The following is a 21,340-nucleotide window of genomic DNA, read 5'->3' as shown; positions in this document are numbered from 1 at the left end:
TAAATGCAAATTGGAGGACCAGTCAGAATAGGGTTTCATCGAGAAGGGAGTACTCCAATGGGAGACTTATTAGTCGAAGAAAGTCTGGATAGGAATTCAAATCTTGCTAAAAATGAATATCAAGATTGAATTCCTAGGGAGGCATTTGTTGGGCTTACTCGAAGATCTGGAACGACTCGAGAAAAGAAAATTGGCAAACAACTCGAAGTGGGACACATTCATGAGGATCAAGGTAAATATCATATACTTAAGTCATCTGTACTCGAGGTATAGTCGAATCAAGGAACCAAGTCGAATCCAAAAGTACTCGAATAGATGGTATTGCTGCAGGATGCCGGATAAAGTGATTTCTTGAGAAACAGTTAAAGTACTCGAAGAGGGCGCGCTAGGAGCGGTTATTAAAATTTAAGAATAAAACACGTGGGAACAGCAGTTATCAGGAGTTGGTGGTGGAAGTTGCAAGCACGTGTTTAATATGAGAAACGGTTACCCACTCACGATGCGTGCACGTAAGGAAAAACTGCCCTCGAAGAGCTCTATAAATACGCCAGTTTCAGTCTTGTACGAGGTCGGAAAACTCATACTTCAAATTGAAAACTTCAAGCATTCTCTGCCTACACACATGGCTTCTGCGCGAAGAATCATCTTTGGGTATGATTGCTTCTGGACCACTTTTTCTTTTGCTTTCTAGGAGTAAGATTAGCATAGTTTATTGTTTGTGTAAAACGTAGGGTAGTTATATGTTTTCGATCAATGTGCTTTAATGCGAATGTAATTTGATCAACATGTGAAGAGAATCATGATTCGTATTGCTGATATATGTATGGTTCATTCGGTACGCTTAAGTATTTATATACATGAGCATTATTACCTGATAATAGTTAACGAATATTTGGAAACAAGCTGTCATTAAAACCTTCTACTTCTTCTCTATTTCTTGTATTGTATTTCATAAATTCATAAGAACCATAAAACACATAAATTGAAACATTAATTGTGCTAGTCTAATTACAAAGAATCCATAAAGCAAATCCCGCCGTAAACAATATATATATATATATATATATATATATATATATATATATATATATATATGAAAAAAATAGCAATCTTCTTAAAAACATGATATTCAAAATTATTTTATATACCGTCAAAAAAAAAATCTACTGCCATGCCACATCTAATTTGATTTTTCACACGAAGGAAAATTGACGCAGATACAAAAATGAAGAAACGTCGATGATGAGGAAAAGGATTAAATATTAATATCGACCACAAACAAAATAATTAGTTGAATGGTACGTATAATCTATAGTAATATAATACACAATGCTTTATTTGTTAAAAGTAATGTGAATTTTACTAATTTGAGGATATTATATTAAATATAAAAAAATGAAATTCATATACTTGGTGAAAATCAGATAAATATTACCCAATAATAAAGTATGTTAGAAAATTGTATTATGGAGTATATTATTACTATTTCTTATGAAATTATATTTGTATAGCATGTTCTATTGTAATTGTTGAAAATCAAGGCAAGAGAGCAACACTACGCAAGTAAAGACAGATTGATTTTCCCAGAGGAAGAAGTCGGGTCCTTAATTCATCACATTCAACAGATCCTTAAAATGAGTTTAAATTCTTCACTAAGCCTAATTTGACTCCTCAACTGCTTACCCGAATATACATTATATCAGAAGATCAAAATACATGTTCAAAAGACAAATTATTCTTAAATATATACCTATCCTGTAACAACTTAATGTGTAAGAGGAAAAAAAAAGAAGAAAGAAATACTTCACATGACAATAGGATTTGAATCGATTATATATGCCATTTGTCATTGTGTTTGAAATTGTTTGATCAGAGCTAGCCATTTTGATTTGGACCGCAACAAAAGATTTATCTAACTTCTGATGTTTACTTAGTGGTTAATATGGTACACATGGCATAGAGTATACTTGATCAATCGGCGGCTTTTGCATTCTGTGGTAACAATCACACAGCAAATGATTGAAAGAAGTAAACAATTATTTTTAGCAATCCATTTTACATTATAACTTGGAAATGCAGAGGAATTAATTTCAAGGAATGGAAGAAGATTCCCCTACTGATTTAGTAGGAGAAGAAAGCAAAGGTTTTGGTGGGATTTCTAGGGAATTCATGCTGCTGCCTTCCAACATTTCAATCTCTTTACTCATTATTGGTCTATCATTAGGAAACGTTTGAGTGCACCATAGACCCACTATGGCCAACCTCTTTGCAATCTGGTTTTCTTCTGTGGTCATCATCATATCTGGTCTCAAATCATTTTCCAATTGAAGCTTGTTGTATGCCCAGTGTGGGAAGTATATATATCTCACTTGTGTTACTAGCTTCAGTTTCTAGCAGCATTTCTAGCAGCATCATTCCATGGCTATAAACATCAGATTTTGGTGAAACTCCTCCAAGATGTCTATTCCACATTTCTGGAGCTACATACCCCATTGTTCCTCTAGCATCTGATATGGAAATAATGCTTTCATTCGTGGGACATAGTTTTGCTAACCCAAAGTCAGCAATTTTGGGACAGAACTTCTCATCCAAAAGAAAATTGTGCGATTTTATGTCAAAATGTAAAATTCTAGTGTTGCATCCCCTATGCAAGTAGTCTAATCCTCGGGTATGCCTATTGTGATTTGATATATAATGTCCCAACTCAAGGGTGTAACTGTTTTGGGTTCCTTTTTATAAATGAACTTGTCAAGGGAACCATTGGACATAAATTCATAGAGGAGTTCTCTTGCGGCCTTCCGAACAGAACCCAAGTAGTGACAATGTTAATATGAGAAGTTCTAGTTATGCTAGCAACCTCGTTCATAAATTCTTCACCATTTTTTTTGGATGCAGTCAACATCTTTACAGCCACGAGACTATCATTGGATAGCTTTCCTTTGTAGACTGCACCAAAACCACCTTGCCCTAACTTAACTTTGAAGTTGTTGGTCATTTTCTTGACATCTGATAATTTATATCTTTTTAATGTTAGAGCACCATGATTTTTAAGGAATTCTTCAATATTTTGGTTATTCTTTCTAGTCAGCCCAAAATGTCCTAGCCAGGTTGATGATTTGTATCTTAAGTAGAGAATTGTAATGCATATCAATACTCCTGCAATTTCTGCACCAGTAACCCCTGTATATAGTATTTGAGCAACGGTGAACATGTGAAATACTTTAAAGGAAGTTGACAACTCACTCTCGATCTCTTTGCAATATTTTCTTTTTTTTTAGTTATTAGCTAAAATTTATTGAAATCTATAAAATAAGGAATGAAACTAGATTGTTGTGATTTCCGATAAATTTAAACTAATAAAATGTTTTATTAGAATTTTGGTATGTAAAGGGAAATTAAAATTTGTGTTAAAGAGCGGTAGTCATGAGTATTCCCATATTTAAGCTTTCCTATATAATGAAAGTCAATGATAGAAGATCAAATTTATTAAAGATGTTTCGCAAATATTAGAGGAACTGATGGATAGGAAAATATAAAAGGAAATTAGATTTATTACCTGTAATAACGAATTTCCTCGTTTCGTTCCATATATTGCCTGCAAAAGCACATAATGAGAGCAAAAAGACTAGTCAATACGAAAACATTATCATATTTCAATCAGATAGAAAATGACCATATCAGATATTAACACTTAAGATTATTTGTGAAAATTTTGGTGAAATGGTATTTAGATAGAAAGAAAACATTCTACCTCTTAAGTTCATGACTTAGCTTTGAAAGAGGAATTAATCTAACACCCTCTATTATGTATACTCATAATTATTAATAAAACAAAAGAATTTCGTTTGAATAAAACCTTATTTTAAATAAATAATAGTTTATAAAACACCTCTAAAGTTAGAGGATTTATATTTGGTTTAAAATATAAATGTTTAAAAAATAATTACTAGACCATAGTAGCCTTCAAAAATAATATATGAATCTAAGGACTAACATCATTCTCAAATAAGATGAAATAAACCAAGTAAATAGAATAACAAATCCTAAACTATGAATTTTGATGTCACATCATATTAAAGCTTCACCCATAAACATACTAAGGTCTAAAGTTCAACATCAACATCATCATCATCTTGATAATTCCCTTGCAAAACATGCATAAGAACAATAAGTAGAGCAATGGGAGTCCATTTGGCTCTTAGTGTGAGATAAGGCTAGAAAGCAATAACACACAACATATCATACAACAAATACAATTATTATCAAGAATGTAAACAACATATCAAATTGAAAAGTAATAACAAAGACGTATCAAACCACATAACTTTGAATTTATATAGTTTAAGAGAGGATAAATATAATAATTCTATTACTCCTGAAATACTATAAATATATGATTAATTTTATACATTAAGTCTGTTTGGTATGCATTGTGCGGCCTATGAATTTTTGTGGGAACCTTAAGAATATGTGAGTGAATGGTTATTGTATGAGTAATTTATAGAAATATGTAATTGCATGAAATTTGCGTTTTATGGATGTATTTTATGAGTAAGTTAAAGTGTTTTACCACTTGAAATAATGAATGCATGTTTGGGTTCGTTATTCGTAAATTTCAATTTTGTAGGTTTTGGGTTTTTGATATGGCATCAGGTGCCACTTACGTCTCGCTAGGCGTTGTGGTGCTTGAGAGAAAAGTTCACTCCTTATTTTGTTTGGTGTGGGATATGTATCAACGAGCCATATCGAGGCCACAAGTCTCTATGACACTCAAGACAAATGTGGGTTGGGGCTCGTCAGACATAGGGGCTTCAGGGATGTTTCTATTGCCATCTCTCCAAGAATAACATGGGTCATGCTAGACGTGATTCATCCCGAAAGTTAAGAGTACTCTCTAAACGAGTTGCGTTGGGCATGGATGGACTTCCTATAGGCATTATTTGTGCATGAAAATTGTTTCTTTACTAGAGCTGAAAAGTTTTGTTGAGTAATTTGAATATTGATGCGTGTGAAATAAATATGTATGTTTCATAAAGTATTACTCGAATGAGATACATGACTCTTGCATGGAAAATTGTGTATATATATGATAAGGTGTATGTATCGTAAATAACAATTGTAAACATGACAAATCATACATGTATGACAAATCGTTTGGGTGACAAATTGTTGAATGTGTGTGTGTGTTATATATATATATATAGGGGAATGCTAATATATATACTCCCACCTATTTTTTAGAAATTTGGATCCTCTCTTGTAATATTCTCTCTCCAACCTCTCTCCTGCAATATTAATAACTATTGGATATATCTAATAATTTAAATTTAATCTTATAATTAATGTAACTTCTTAAATAATTTTTATAAGATTAAATTTGAGTCATTAGATATATTCAATGGTTATTAATGTTGCAGGAGAAAGGCTGGAAAGAGAATATTGTAGGAGAGGATCCAAATTTATTTTTTAGTGGGAGTATGTTAGCAATCTACACCAAAATTTTATGATAAAAAAAATCACTCATTTCTTTTGATTTGGTTAATTCGTACAAAAGATATTATAGTAATTTAATTTAATTTTCAATAAAAATAAAATATTTTCTCTTTCTTATTAATTTCATTCTCCAATTCATTTATTTTTTCTATCAATTAATATAAATAAAATAATTTAATAGGAAAGAGAAATAAATTGGAGAAAGAATTTAATAGGAGAGAGAAATGACTTAGAGAATGAAATTAATAAGAGAGACAAAATATTTTATTTTTATTTAAAATTAAATTAAATTACTATAATATTCTTTATACAAATTAACCAAATCAAAAGAAATGAGTGATTTTTTTGTCCTAAAATTTTGGTGTAGGTTGCTAACATACTCTCACTAAAAAATAGGTGAGAGTATATTAGCATTCCCCATATATATGTATATGTATGTATATATATATATAGTGATTCATGATATGATAGAGTTTGTGTGACATGTATGATTGCATGCAAATCAATAAATTGTTTTTTATGTATTGCACATATCTTAAGATTGGTACCAAATGCATACAAATCGAGAATCTATATCAATTGCATTTCATATTCGCATGTGACAAAATTACTTATGATTGACAAATTGTTAACAAGTGATTGTGTTGATAATGACAAATGATTTATTGTATTTAATAATGATAATTATTTGTTAATATCATACTTTTTGTATAAATAATATTTGGATATATTGTGTTTGACTACTTATCTTTTATTTCATGTCATGAGTTATAGTGAAAAGTTTTCTCACTCTCCTTAATTCCATGTGTTGGTCATATGTATGTTATTGTAAGTAATGCTTCTCAAGATCTTGGGATGTCGATGACAAAACTTAATCCTTATACTGAGAGTGCTCTAATAGAATATGACACCAGAACTTAGATTAAAGATGTTTTTCTTTATTAATTTTTAGGACAAGATTTATTTTTAGTTTCATATTTTCATATTAGTAAAAAGTTTATTTTAAAGTTTGTTATGTGAAACTCTTTACCCTATGTTGGAAGTTTCATTTTAACTATTTATGCATTAATTTAGAGAATTTTTATATCATTGTTATGAAATTTTAAATTATTTACATATGCGAGGTAAAAAGTGTCACATGTAGTGCAATTTTTTTTTATTTTTAAAACAATTTATTTAAGTATCAAATACAACTTTTATTAAGTACAATTTTTATTGTTTTAGGTGAATCAAACTTTGAGAGGTTGTATTATGTTATTGAGTGCAACTTTATATATATATATATATATATATATATATGTTTAATGTGATATTAAATGTTAATTCTTTTTCATAAATAAAAAATTATATTTTTAGTTCCTTTATTTATTTTTAGGATTCAATTTAATCTTAGCATTTTTTAAAAAATTCAATTTGATCCTTTGAGAGGATTCAATTTAGTCATTCCATCCGAATTAATACTATTGATGTTAATGAGATTATGTGAAAGGATAACTTTGAATTTTTTTAAAAAAAAAATTAGAGGGCTAAATTGAATATTTTAAAAATAGTGGACCAAATTAAATATTTTAAAAATAGTAAGAGAAAATTTAATAAAAATTTATTTTATATTTTTTTGTTTAGATAAATTTAAATTTTCATTTTTTTTTTACCTTAAGTAGATCATAAATGACAACAATTTAAATATTTGAAATTAAAAAATAATCACAAAACGAAAGAGATGATTAAATAGGTAAAAGAAAACTCAAATTTGTCTAGATAAAAAAATACTAAATAAATTTTTGTTCAATTTAGTCTCTCTATTTATGAAATATTCAATTTAGTTTTACTAATTTTAAATGATTCGATTTAACCTCTAATTTTTAAACGATGTTCAATATTTCTCTTTCATCTTATTTTATTAAGATTGTTAATATCAATTTAAACTGAAGGATAACATTGAACATTTTAAAAAAATATATATAGAACCAAATTGAACTATTTAAAAATAATATGATCAAATTAAATCTTAAAAATAAATAATAAAAAATTGAAAATATAATTTATCTCAAATAGAAAAGAAAATTGAATGATAAATAAAGCAAAAGCATGCAATCTTAATTTTTAAAAACATTTAAAAAATATAAATTGAAGTCAAGGTGTTAACATGTGTCGGAAAGTACAAGTGGTCTTTTTTATAATTTTTTTTCTTGATATATGAGAGATTAAAAAAAAATTAATCCCTCCCAATTAAGGACTCTAGTCAACTGCGCTCCAAGTGATTTTTTTTTTTTATGAAATATGAGAGATTGAAAAAAATTGATTCCTCCCAATTATGGACTCGATCTAGTCATCTGCACTCCCAAGCTACTCTTAGAACATACTCGTAAGTAAGTTGATTCAACCAAAACTTCTTAAAAACATTTTTTTTGTGAGGCAACCCATGGGTAAAGATGACAAAAAAAAAACCGTATATATATGCAGATAAATCTGTCAAGTGAATAAATGATTAATTTAAATAAATATTTGTGTTAATATTTTTCTACTTATTTATCGATAACGCAAGACAAATATATGATAAGTAAAATTATTTAAATATTTATATATTTATCTTACATTTTTATATTTTAATAAATTTAATATTAAAAATTAACTTCAATTATTTATCTTTAATATTTTAATAAAATTAATATTAAATATAATTAAATTTATTTATAATATTTTAAAAAAAAATTTACAAATATTTATGAACATTAAATTCATGAGTCTCCATTTAACAAATATCAAGTACTAGGTATGGAACAAATTTTTACTTGAGAAGACATGAATGAGTATCGTACTATCCGACCGAAGAAACCTGTTGGCATCCGTAGCTAAGGGATGAGTAATTGAAGGAAGTGAAAGATGAGAGACGGTGGGAGAGAAGACGTACCGGTTGGAGCATAAGAACATTCTGAGCGAGGAGATCCATCTGAGCAATAATAGCATGAAAAAGATACATGTACGTCAATATGAAGATCATCGCTCCAGCAACGTCCTTCACTTCCCAGGCACCTGGTGCAATTTCCAGAAACATTAATTATACTTTACCTCAAACCCTTTGTTGAGACCGTTTCTCAAAGCATCAACTCCAGCGCCATCATAGATTCATAATCATCGCGAGGAGCGTCCTCGGCACGTGCATGACTTGCATGACTCTTCTTTACAAACTGAATAGTAAGTGTTATTGCCGGTGGATGGTTGAGAGTGGGAGTGTGGCAAGGTGATTAAGAATACGCAAGACACCATTCTCACCTCCATTTATGAGTGAAGCAAGTTGACACCCACGAAATTACCGCTCTCTTTCTTTGCATGGTTTATGACATCTCCTCGTGACCTAAACAAAATGGAATTGAAAATTTGAAAGAGATGATCAAGCCTCCCATCTTACTTTTAAACAAAATGAATTAACTGCAAAATATTCTATATCAGACGATGTGTAAAATGTATACCATCTGTAAGATAAAGACAATCGGACGAAGTATATAATCTGTCTCATTATGCATTAAACATATAATTTTAAGTGAAACTAATAATAAATTTCATTAAATGTTTTATTCCTTAACAAATCAAACAAGAAAGATGTCTTAGAACTATTAAAATATGTTAAAGAATGGAAATTTAAATTATCCATTAGAACCAAAAACAAAATCCTCGATATCTGAGTAAAGCAAAAAAAAGACAATGCAAAAACTGTTCTATGTTGACATTATTTCTACTATCCAGCCTCTTACAACAAATAAGAGATACATATTTTGCAGAAATACATTTAATGGGCGCATTAAATCAAGCAACAATAATCTCTTTCCTCTAGGATCAACAGTAAAGACAGATAAAACAATTTGTGAGTTCAACTGAAAGTATTGTCACAACGATCATCTTCTCTGAAACTATTATATAAAGATCAAGTTCTCAAGAAAGGAGTAGAACAAAGAATCATACAAAAAATACTCACTGTGAATTCTGTTTATACTTCTTTATAGATTGTTTGTACTTTAATTGTTGGTTGCAACATGTCTAGAAGAGAGGAAACAACCTCATAATCTTTTGTAACCTTTGTTAAATGGGTTGAGTCTAGAAAGATTTGTTTAAGAAAGAATACTTAGTGTTGGGCATAAATAAGCTTGTTTAAGAAAGAATATTTGGTGTTGAGTCCGAAGAGACTTGTTTAAGAAAGAATACTTTGTATTAAGCCTGAAGTGACTTGTTATTCAAAGAATACTTGGGTAGTTACTTGAAGAGGCAAGTCAAAAACTACTTAGAATTGAATCATAAGTAACTTGTTGGAAGAATATTTATATATCTTGTTTAAAAAATAGTGAAATTCAATCTAGTTTGAGATTTACACGTAGTCTCAATAGTTGAGATGAAACAGTATAAAAATTCTCGTATTTCATCTAACTCTTTTTCAGGACTTCGTCTATTAAGTTCTTTTCTCTTTGCTACTCAAACGTGCGAGTTTTTGATATAAACTATTCAATTCCCATTTTAATGTGTGTCTTTTCTCCACAAAAAATATTATATAAAATTAAATATTACAAATTATAAATAAATCTCTAATCATAGAAGTTATATTATAAAAAAAAACCAAATTTTAAAACTTTTTTAGTTTAAGACCTAATTAAAATTTTGCAGATGATATATTAAACATTAATTAAATTATGTATCTATTTTTATAATATAAATGTTTATATTTAAAATTATTTATATATAAAGATTTATATTTATTGTTTGATCCCTAATTCATAAAATGTCAGTATCGGCCTTCCACCACGTAATTTGATGATTAATGAAAATAAACGTACAACTTGATGAAAGCCTCTGTTTTGTCTCCATTTTAGATAAAGTTTGGTCTAAAAGTAGAAGCCTAGTGTACGTGGAGAGGTATAAGCTCAGACACAACAATAACACTAACGCCGGTTCAAGTACATTGTAATCCATCAATTTCTTAACCTTATAATGGGTCTGATTTAAACAGAGATTGAATATGTAAAAAACTTATAAAAAAAATTTAACCACTCACAATGATAGCCATGTCAATTATTTGGAAGCATGATAGATCTTATTCTTAATTATTTATGTAACAGCCCAAGAACCCGCATGTAGATATTGTCCGCTTTGGCCGCAGCCCTCACGGATTTGTTTCTGGCAATGGCACGCATGCCACCCCAAAACGCGTCTACACAAGGAAGGTGTCCACACCCATATATATGGCATGCTTCGTTCTCCTTCCTAACCGATGTGAGACTATATCCACCCCCCTCAAGGGAGTCCAGCGCCCTCGCTGGCACACCGGCCCGGGAACCGGCTCTGATACCAATGTAACAGCCCAAGAACCCGCATGTAGATATTGTCCGCTTTGGCCGCAGCCCTCACGGATTTGTTTCTGGCAATGGCACGCATGCCACCCCAAAACGCGTCTACACAAGGAAGGTGTCCACACCCATATATATGGCATGCTTCGTTCTCCTTCCTAACCGATGTGGGACCACTAAATGTGACACCCTCTACCCCAACATCATTAATAAACATAAACTATATTTATAAAAGATTTTCATAGAATGATATAAAACAATAAGTATCATAAGGTAGAAGATGCACATTCATAATTCATACACATAAATATTAAACTCAAGAAGTTATTATAAAACAAAGATTATAAATTAATCCCAGTAAAGGTGGCAGAGCCTCCTAGTTAGGAATTAACTTATAATCTTTTAGTAAAATTATAATATGACAAAAATACACACTTTCAACATAAATAACATAAAAATTACAAAAGAAAAATAATAATAATTTAACAATAAGTCTAGCTAATCCCGATGTCACATCCTATCAGAGCGAAACCCAAACAGAAGCCTAAGCTTCACCACCAACATCCTCAGCCTCATGCTAATTATCTGCATCATAATTTAAATATACACAAAAATGACAAGGGAGTGAGAAACTTCTCACTCAGTTGCAGATATAGAAATAAAAGTTAAATAGCACACACACACGCAATATAATTCACATATATAATCAATCTCACATATATGCTTATGTATAATGATTTTCTTGACTTGACTCACTATTGTATGCATGTGGCGCCATACGGAAGTTTCAGAATTTATCACTGGTGACCCAAAGGTACACCTATCACTGGTGTTCATACACCTCGTTAGCATGTTACATCACTGGTGTCCCGAAGGCACACCTATCACTGGTGATCATACACCTTGTTAGCATCACTGGTATGCGGCCTCAGCGGCACACCTGGAGTAGTATGTGCATATGATGCATGTCATACATTCACAGACTCAACCTTTAGCATGTTACACATATCATATTCATATTTCATAATTAAGAATTATTTCAATAATCCAATTTAATAGTCCAATAGTCCAACAGTCCAAACAGTCCAACAGTCCAAACAGTCCAACAGTCCAACAGTCCAACAATCCAACAGTCCAACAATCCAACAGTCCAGAGGTTGCTTAGGTATCATATTTTTCAATAATAATATATTAAGATCTTTTAAGTAAAGTAGGAAGCTTAAAAGGTAATATAAGATAATAAGGAGGCTCAGCCTTCCATTTAAATAATAGATTACAAATTTATAAATACTTAGGAGGCTTAGCCTTCCATTCAAATAACAGATTCTAATATGTAAATAAATAAGATATAAAACAAAACACATCAATAATACATATTCAAAGAAATAAACAACAGGCAAGGGATCGGGAGCCAATCCAACAAACAAACTATTTAACAATTATTCCCACACCCCCAAGCGAGGTTTCCCACTCCCCCCTTACCTGGGTTTACAGAAATTTGGGCAGAATCTCCTCCTCTCTATCTTTCCTTAAAAGGAATCGGAATTAGGGCAGAATCTCTTCCTCTTTCTCCTTAAACAAGACACTAGAGCAGAACCTCCTTTTCTTTCTCCTTCTCTCTCTCTTACTTTCTCTCTCTATTTCTCCAGAATTTCCTTCTCTCTAGAATTCTAAATTTTCAAAACCTTAAGTCCCTATTTATAGAATTTTTGAAGTTACTATGCACTATGCACTATTCATTAAAATAATATTATAAAATACTATGCACTATGCACTATTCATTAAAATAATATTATAAATTACTATGCACTATTCATTATTATATTCAAATTTATTATAAAATTTGAACCCGCGTCCCTCGTGCAGCCGCCCTTCACTGTGCAATTGCATAGTGAAATACTATTCATACATACGTATTCGTAAATAGTAAAATACGTATACATAAATAGTAAAAATATGTATACATAAATAGTAAAATACGTATACGTAAATAGTAAAATACATAAATAAAATACTTATTCACATAATAAATACATAAAAAAATATTTCTTTTCATTAAATAAAATTTGGGATGTTACAATTCTCCCCTCCTTTTAGAAATTTCGTCCCCGAAATTTTTGCAATGGTAAACTCTTTGCATTCTTACTTCTAATTCTTATGCAACATCACTACCTTGTTGATGTACAACTTTTATCAATTTCCTCAAAGGATTTGCTTAGGGAAAGATCTTGACGAATTTATCCACTTAAACACAAACAAAATCAATTTCTTAAGCGTCTTAGACAAATCTTCCACTAGGGTCTATCTATTCACCATCTTACTTCCAAAATGGAGCATCTAAGTGCTACAAGATTCTTAAAAACTTCTAGTATGCTAACCATAAATATACAATTGCTTTACTCTTCTCTTCAACTTAGATCACAAAATATCTTCTTAAGATTTTGGTACATCTTAGTAGTTTCTGAATGGATACTAAAGATACTCTTATGACCTTCTTCTAGGATTGCTTTATTAAATTCTAGCACACTAGGAATGCACAACTTATCCTTAAATCTCAAAACTCCATCCACTCCAAATTTAAACTCACTCTCCATATCTTGATTCAAGTTCTCTACTTCTCTTTCCATATTAGACCATCACGCTTCCCTTGCGCCACTCTGATACATTTTAGTAACTCCTAAATAAATGTTAAGAGTACTCTTATGTCCTTTCAAGTTTTATAACTAAACATCCAACTGTGTCCTTTCTAATCTCTTGCTTATTTGGGTCACTAATAAAGGATCTAACTCCTAGTTCCTCTAATCTCATCTATTAATCTGATAGTTACTTCCAACATAAATAATTCAATGCTACTAGGGTAATCTTACACATCAAGCATAAGTTTCTAAATTCTGCAATCAAATTCAATCCTTAAATCATCAAAATAATAATTTGGTTATCATTGTAATCCAGATATTTGCCACAACATCAACACCTAAGCATTAGATACACATATCAGATCACTAATTTTACTACTCTATCTACAACCAATTCAAACTCTTCTATGATCAATTCTAAAGATCAGGTACCTAAGCATAATGTACACTCGGTATCCATATCAGTTCTCTAGTTTCACCATTTCATCTTCACCCAAGTCATAATCATATCCATCACCTTAACCTATAGCCTTATAACTTGTTACCAAAATAAATCAACTAATTATGCTCCTATAATTTTCTTCAACAATCCATTCGTTATTCATACTTAATCTCACAATACTAGAAGTAACCTTATAATCCAAACTTAAATTTCTAATTTGAGCCAAAAAGATTCATCTCTCTAATCATAATGAAAGATAAAGATTTCCTCAAAACATCAATCACCACAATGGCTTTAGCCAAATAATAAGATCAAAATTTTACTCCTTAAGAAATTTCAACTATTTCTTTTATCTCGTATTCAACCCCTTTGGTCAAAAGATATTTAAGGTTCTTATGATCACTAAATACCTCAACCATAGAATCATATAGTTAGTGTCTCCAAATCTTAGTATAAATGACAAAGTCGCTAACAAGGTTATGGGTAAGGTTATGGGTAAGGTATTCCACATCGGTTAGGAAGGAGAACGAAGCATGCCATATATATGGGTGTGGATACCTTCCTTGTGTAGACGCGTTTTGGGGTGGCATACGTGCCATTGCCAGAAACAAATCCGTGAGGGCTGCGGCCAAAGCGGACAATATCTACATGCGGGTTCTTGGGCTGTTACATTGGTATCAGAGCCGGTTCCCGGGCCGGTGTGCCAGCGAGGGCGCTGGACTCCCTTGAGGGGGGGTGGATTGTGAAGTCCCACATCGGTTAGGAAGGAGAACGAAGCATGCCATATATATGGGTGTGGATACCTTCCTTGTGTAGACGCGTTTTGGGGTGGCATGCGTGCCATTGCCAGAAACAAATCCGTGAGGGCTGCGGCCAAAGCGGACAATATCTACATGCGGGTTCTTGGACTGTTACAATTTATGCCTTATTGTTGTCTTAACGAATGGAATATTAGCCAGGCAACATTTAGAAACTTTTTTTTCTTTTCTTTTCTTTCAGTTTAGGAAGGTTTAAAACTTAATCAGAATGACTTTAACATCCATACCACAATCGAAAATGGGAAAATCAAAACCAGATAAGTGAATCACGTCAGAATACAGATGTTAAAACACATGTTTATTTTGTGGTTGCTAAAACTATATTAATAGATCAAACATATGCCCCCAGTAAAGGCGTGTTGGTTTTCCAGAAAGGAGGAGCCAGACTCATCACTATCACATCCTTCAAATGAGCCTAGCACCTTTCACAATAAGATTTATTTGATCTCTCCCCTGCTTTCTTGTATATACATTTGAAATCAGAAGTCCCGAGATATAAACTATTCCTATATCTAAACCTTTTAACAAAATCTAACACTTATTATGATATAGCCATTAGAATGCATATTGGTATTGAGATTTAAATGGATTAATGCAGTAAGTCTCGGTCACAAAAGGAGAAAAGTTCAGATTAGAAAATACTATTGACCAGAAGTGTTGAACCGATAGATAGGATAAAGACAAATAAAAGTCAAGCATCCATCGTGAAAGAAATGAACTCAAAAACCAACCAAAAATACATTTATTATAAGAGAAAGAAAAGAACTTTAATAAGAGAGAAGGAGACATATTTGCCATTTGTCCATCCTTTATAACTGATTTCATCAGAGTCAACCACTTTGATCTCATCTATAGCAACAATTATATTTGACCCTGACTCTTACTGAGCAATACAAATAGCATTGCACACTTTGGTCAATAGCATTTGCATTCAATCTGTTGGCACACCTATGAATCCACTTTGTTTCATAATCAATTTGAAGTACAGGATGATTATGTTTATGCGGACTTGTCGTGTGATCTGTTATACAATATAACTTGCAAGATCTACTCAAATTGCAAAGAACTGGTGGTAGATTCTGGCACCGATCTAGTGGGTGAAGAAAGAACAGGTTTTGGGGGCATTTCAAGGGAATTCATGTTGTCTTCTAGCATATCTATTACTCTACTTATAGTAGGTCTATCTCTTGGAAACGTTTGAACGCACCATAAACCTACTATAGTCATTCTTCTTGCTATCTCATTTTCTTCTGTGGCTATCACTTTATCAGGCCTTAAATCTCCACCCTGTTCTAGTCTGCTATATACCCAATGTGGAAAATATATCTCACTTGTGTGATTGGCTTCCGCATTAATATTCTTTCTTCCGCCCACCATTTCTAACAGCATCATCCCATAGCTGTAAACATCAGATTTGTGTGAAACTCCACCAAAATTTCTATTCCATACTTCTGGAGCTACATAGCCTATTGTTCCTCTAGCATCTGGCATGGAAACAATGCTCTCTTTCCTTGAACAAAGCTTTGCAAGCCCAAAATCAGATATTTTGGGACAAAAATCCTCGTCCAAAAGAATGTTGTGTGGTTTTATGTCAAAATGTAAAATTCGAGTGTTGCATCCCCTATGCAAATACTCTAATCCTCGAGCTATCCCTAAGGCAATTTCCCACAAATTATCCCAACTCAATGATGGAGTGGCTTCGAGTCCCTTATTGTAAATAAACTTCTCAAGTGAACCATTATGCATAAATTCATAAATGAGAGCTTTCTTGTGTCCTTCGCAACAGAATCCAAGAAGAGTGACAACATTAATATGTGAAGTTCTACTAATGCTAGCCACCTCGTTGATAAAGTCTTCACCATTTCCTTTGGATGCATTCAATATCTTTACAGCCACAGGACAACCACTAAGTAACTCTCCTTTGTAAACAGCACCAAAACCTCCTTCGCCTAGTTTATCTTTAAAGGAGTTGGTCATTTTCTTGATTTCTGAAAATTTATATCTCTGATGTGCTAGAGCTCCATAATTTTTTAAGAATGCTTCAATTTCTCGGTCATTCTTTCTGCTCGACCAAAATTTTAGTGTAGATGACATACATTTACAACTACAACAGTAAATTACGATGCATGTCATCAATCCTCCCAATACTGCACCAAAAACTGTTAACACGTGTATCAGAAACATTTGAATTCCTTTCGATTCTAGAAGTTAATATTTATTAGTTTAAAATGTATACAAAAACAAAACCTAAATAAATAGAGCCTTATTTCAGCTTAATTTCCTACGAAAGTTAATTTTAGGCTCATTAATGATAAAGTCCGTTTTCAAACTCTACCTAATGCTTAATCACCAATGCTTGGAAAAAGTAGCCTAGAGAAAATTACAATTCAACTATTGATATGTTAGAATAAGAACACGGCAGTTACTTGTGTTGATTTTAATGACTTTTTATCTTTTCAACAGGAAGGAGATTATTTCCGCACAAATGTTCTAGAAGCAATGCGAACGAAACGTTGTTTCAGAACTAAGTGTTGTAAAATTAGCCTTAATTTATAATAGGATAATATGTTTGGTAACTATTACCAAATGCATTTCTATTTTCATATATAAAGTTTGGCTTAATTAATGATGGGAGTTAGAGTAATATATGTAGATTTTAAGTTCACTTCTAATGTTGTTTGATGAATAATTTTTTTTTTATTTTTAAAAGCTTTCCTTAAAAAATTATTAAAATTTGACCTTGAGAAAAGTAAATATATGATTGACTTTCCTCTTTTATTAAAAATTACGATATTCTCCCTCAACGGATGATATTTTACCAATTTTTTAAAATTTTCTATTAAAGTTTTATTAAAAAAACATATTACCAAAAAATCCTTTATACTAATATCCTCTTATAAATGTAAATATTACATCACTTTCTCTTCTTGTGTTAAAAAGAAAAATATTTTCCTCCATTAACAAATTTCAATGTGTTATACTTTAACAATTTATCTTTTAACCTACATATTTAATTGTTATTTTTTAAAAGTATTATGAATTTTTCTAAAATTAATCATATATTTTTTTAAAAAAAATTTATGTTCACAAATTATTTGTAAAGTTATATATCAAAATAAAAATAATATATATATATATATATATATATACATTACATTTAATATATATAATTAATACTATATAATATAAAAATATATTTTATTTAAAAAATATTGCGTTGATTAAATACTATTATAATACTTGCATTTAATTTTATTATATATATATATATATATATATATATATATAAGTATTAAGGTTTTAATTGATGTTATTACTAAAATATTTTTATAATATCGAAATAAAATAGTATTTTTTATAAAGTATTATTTATTATATTTAATTAATATAATGCTAAAATTTATATATTAAATATAATTTTTTTAAATAAATATATTTATATTAAAAATTTTATTAAATATAATATAATTATTACATTATTCAATACTTATATATATGTGCTAATTTATGTATATATATATATATATATATATATATATATATATTTTGATGTGTATATACATAAGTTTAGATATATATTTTTTATTTTCTATTGTTTTATTGTTTTAATAAATTAATTTAAGTTAATTATGCAACAAAATTAAAATATTTTAAAATATATTTTAGCTAAAGATATTTTATTGTTGTTCCAGTAAGAGAATAGTAGTTGGAGAATCCTTAGTGATGTGAATCCTAAGAGAAGAGAACCTAGTCTTCGTCCTAGCCTAGAACATTCAAGGGTGAAAAACCTTCCTTTTCTCGGTCTCCTTTTTCCTTATTTATATGGGTCTCATATTCATGATACGAATCTTTGATCCTGATCTCCTAAACTGCACTTGGATCCCCTTTTATAATGAGCCTATGAATTGTATTTATAATTATAATCAAGCTTGTGCAAGAATCACGTGAATCACAACCTTGACTAATTTTATTGGAGATCACTCGTTAATACGTCAATCACTAGTCATAGTTTGGGTTGCTTGATCGGATGGGGATCAAGAAAGTATATGTTGTTCGGTTTGCTCAGCCGACTAGGGGTCAGGAGGGTACACAGCCCTCTTGGCTCAAGTGTTGGTGACACCAAGAGCCATTGATCATCTAGTTCAGGCAATTGGAGATCTGGAGGGTACACAACCCTTATGGTTTAAGCGTTAATGATGCGAAGAGCCATTGATTGGCCAATTTGGCCAATTGGAGATCTGAAGGGTACACAACCCTCCTAACTCAAGTATTAACGACGCTAAGAGTCATTGATCGACTAGTTTGGCCAATTGAAAATTTGGAAGGTACACAACCCCTATTGGCTCGAGTGTTAATGACGCTAAGAGTCATTGATTTGCCAGTTTGGCTTTGAGATCTAGAGGGTACATAGCCCTCCTGCCTCGAGCATTAAGGACGCAAAGAGCCATTGATAAGCTAATTTGGCCAATTGGAGATTTAGAGGGTATACATCCCTCTTGGTTCACGTGTTAATGACGTGAAGAGCCATTGATCAGCCAGTTCGACTAATTGGAGATCTGGAGGGTACAATTATGAATAACTAAATTAAAAGAACATTTTTTATGAATAATTAAATTAAAAAATATATTTTAAAATCATAATAATTATTTTTTAACTGTTAAATAACGTATTTTAAAATAATATAATAAAAAAGTAATAATATAGTACTTAAAACATATTTTAAGATGTTTTGGGTTGCAGTGTCAGCTTCAAGCAGATAATTCAGGTGTTCTGTTTAGGAGAGTTTAGTTTCTTTTGTTCTCTTCTTTCGTCTTTTGCCTTTTAGCAATATATTATCAAAAAAAATATCTCTAAAAGATAAAAGTATAATTTCTTTGATATTTTAACATATTGAAAGTGGATAATGTAATACTTACATCTCTTATAAGAGAAAAATATAATTTACATTAAAGAAATTAAGTTAAATGAACTAAGTTATATATTTAAACATACGAGGAAGAGACAATGTAATATTTTTATCCCTTAAAGAAGGATAACCTAATTTACTCTTAAAATTTTGTTTGGGGACACTTCTAAATTTGAAAACACTAACTTGTGTAATTTGCATGTCATTCTAAATTTTAATTTTATTATTGTTATTATACATCAAATGGATTTGATATTTCAAAAATAAACTAGAATAAAGTAAAGAATCATGGCCGTTTATTAGAAAACAAACAATAAAAATTCTAATAAATTCATAATTTGTTATTCATGTAATGATTTTTTTTTTCAGCAACACACAGAATATTTATGCAATAATATTTTAAGAGAATTTCTCTTTGACGAGAGGATTTTTAAAAATTCTTTTGAAAACTCATATTTAATTTAATTTATATTTATTATATAATTATTTATGAATTAAAGTTTGATATTTTAAAATAAATTGTGAATTAATAAAAATAATCTTGTTATACAATATAAATTATTTATCATAAATATAAAATATGATTTATATATTTAAAAGTTTTAAATATGATTTTAGTATATTATATTTAAGGTAAATTTGTTTTTAGTTTCTCAAATTTAAAACTATTTTTTTAATTATGTAATTTTCAAATATCTTATTTTAGTCTCTAAAGTCACCAACAACCTATCTATAAGTGACAAATTGAAACAGTTATGTATCATACACTTGATTTAATGTGATATTTTTACTAATAGAGACATTAATATGTCGATTTTATGCAACAATATTTTACGGTTTTCCTAACAAAATTTGAGTATAAGAACTAAAACAAGATTTTTGAAAATTATATGACTAAAACAAAATTTTTGAAATTATAAAACTAAAAAGATTATATTTGAATTTGAGGGATTTAAAAAAATTTTTATATTTGATGGAATAAAAGTATATTTAAGTTTATTTAAAATAATTTATTTATGCAAATTTTAAATATAATTTATATATTCAAACATAATATTTATTATTTATATACATAATTTATTTTAAATTTTAATTATTCATAATAAATATTTAATATATGTATTACATAGATTAAAATACTAGTTATTTATTTATTTTCTAAAATGAGCTGCTCATTTAAACTAAAGAGAAAAATCAAATATATAAATTCATTTACGGATAAATAAAAGATTTTCCATATATATGTATACACCAAACATTATGGAACAGGAAACACAAAAGGAAGTTTGATGTATTACCTAACAAGATTATTTGCGACGGAGGCACTCCAGCACCTGCAACAATAAGCTGAAAGTGAACGAAAATTTTCCAATTGTAAATTCACAAAAGTGGTACCAGCTGTTTTCAATTGAATTGAAGCTACTATTGCGTTGAATTTCTTCAATATCAATCCTGTTCATATACCTAATTGAATTTCTTGAATTAAACTTGCAATCGCTCACGTAATTGCCCAAAAATAGAGTTGAATTACAGAAGCTAAATGTGGCGTTTTCATGTCACGTGATATGTTCTTTTTCCTTTTCATTTTAATTGAGAAATTTAGTGCCATTAAATCATCTCAATTTAATGGCTGAGATTAGCTATAATTAAGTTTCATTACTTATGTATAGTGTCAACGTATTCTGCTTTTTAACAGGATAGTATCTCAAAAG

The 21,340-nt window shown here is 30.1% G+C and overlaps 1 protein-coding gene and 1 pseudogene across 3 annotated transcripts in view; both read right to left on the bottom strand.

Moving 5' to 3' along the window:
- Window positions 1–1,515: 1,515 nt before the first annotated feature.
- Window positions 1,516–15,226, bottom strand: LOC109792136 (PR5-like receptor kinase pseudogene; annotated as a pseudogene). The gene is made up of 3 exons (XR_014433402.1): window positions 12,309–15,226; window positions 8,405–8,848; window positions 1,516–3,595 (listed from the first exon to the last, which is right to left on the bottom strand). The product of XR_014433402.1 is annotated as a PR5-like receptor kinase pseudogene (transcript).
- A 140-nt stretch (window positions 15,227–15,366) lies between these two features.
- LOC109796648 (LEAF RUST 10 DISEASE-RESISTANCE LOCUS RECEPTOR-LIKE PROTEIN KINASE-like 2.5) overlaps window positions 15,367–21,340 on the bottom strand; it is a 10,143-nt gene continuing 4,169 nt past the window's right edge. The window contains exons 2-3 of one of the 2 annotated variants that reach the window (XM_020356385.3): window positions 20,927–20,962; window positions 15,367–16,869 (exon numbers count right to left, since the gene is read on the bottom strand). In XM_020356385.3, the coding sequence (XP_020211974.1) occupies window positions 15,770–16,869; window positions 20,927–20,962 (1,136 nt within the window). In that variant the 3' untranslated portion in view covers window positions 15,367–15,769. Of the gene's footprint in view, window positions 16,882–20,926; window positions 20,963–21,340 lie in introns of both variants that reach the window. The other variant, XM_020356384.3, reaches the window with a different exon arrangement.

The sequence above is a fragment of the Cajanus cajan genome, chromosome 1, assembly GCF_000230855.2.
Source record: "Cajanus cajan strain Asha chromosome 1, NIPB_CcT2T_4, whole genome shotgun sequence".
NCBI classification, from domain to species: domain Eukaryota; kingdom Viridiplantae; phylum Streptophyta; class Magnoliopsida; order Fabales; family Fabaceae; genus Cajanus; species Cajanus cajan.
The sequence above is the reverse complement of the archived record's forward strand: the minus strand, read 5'-3'. Positions and strand labels throughout refer to the sequence as shown.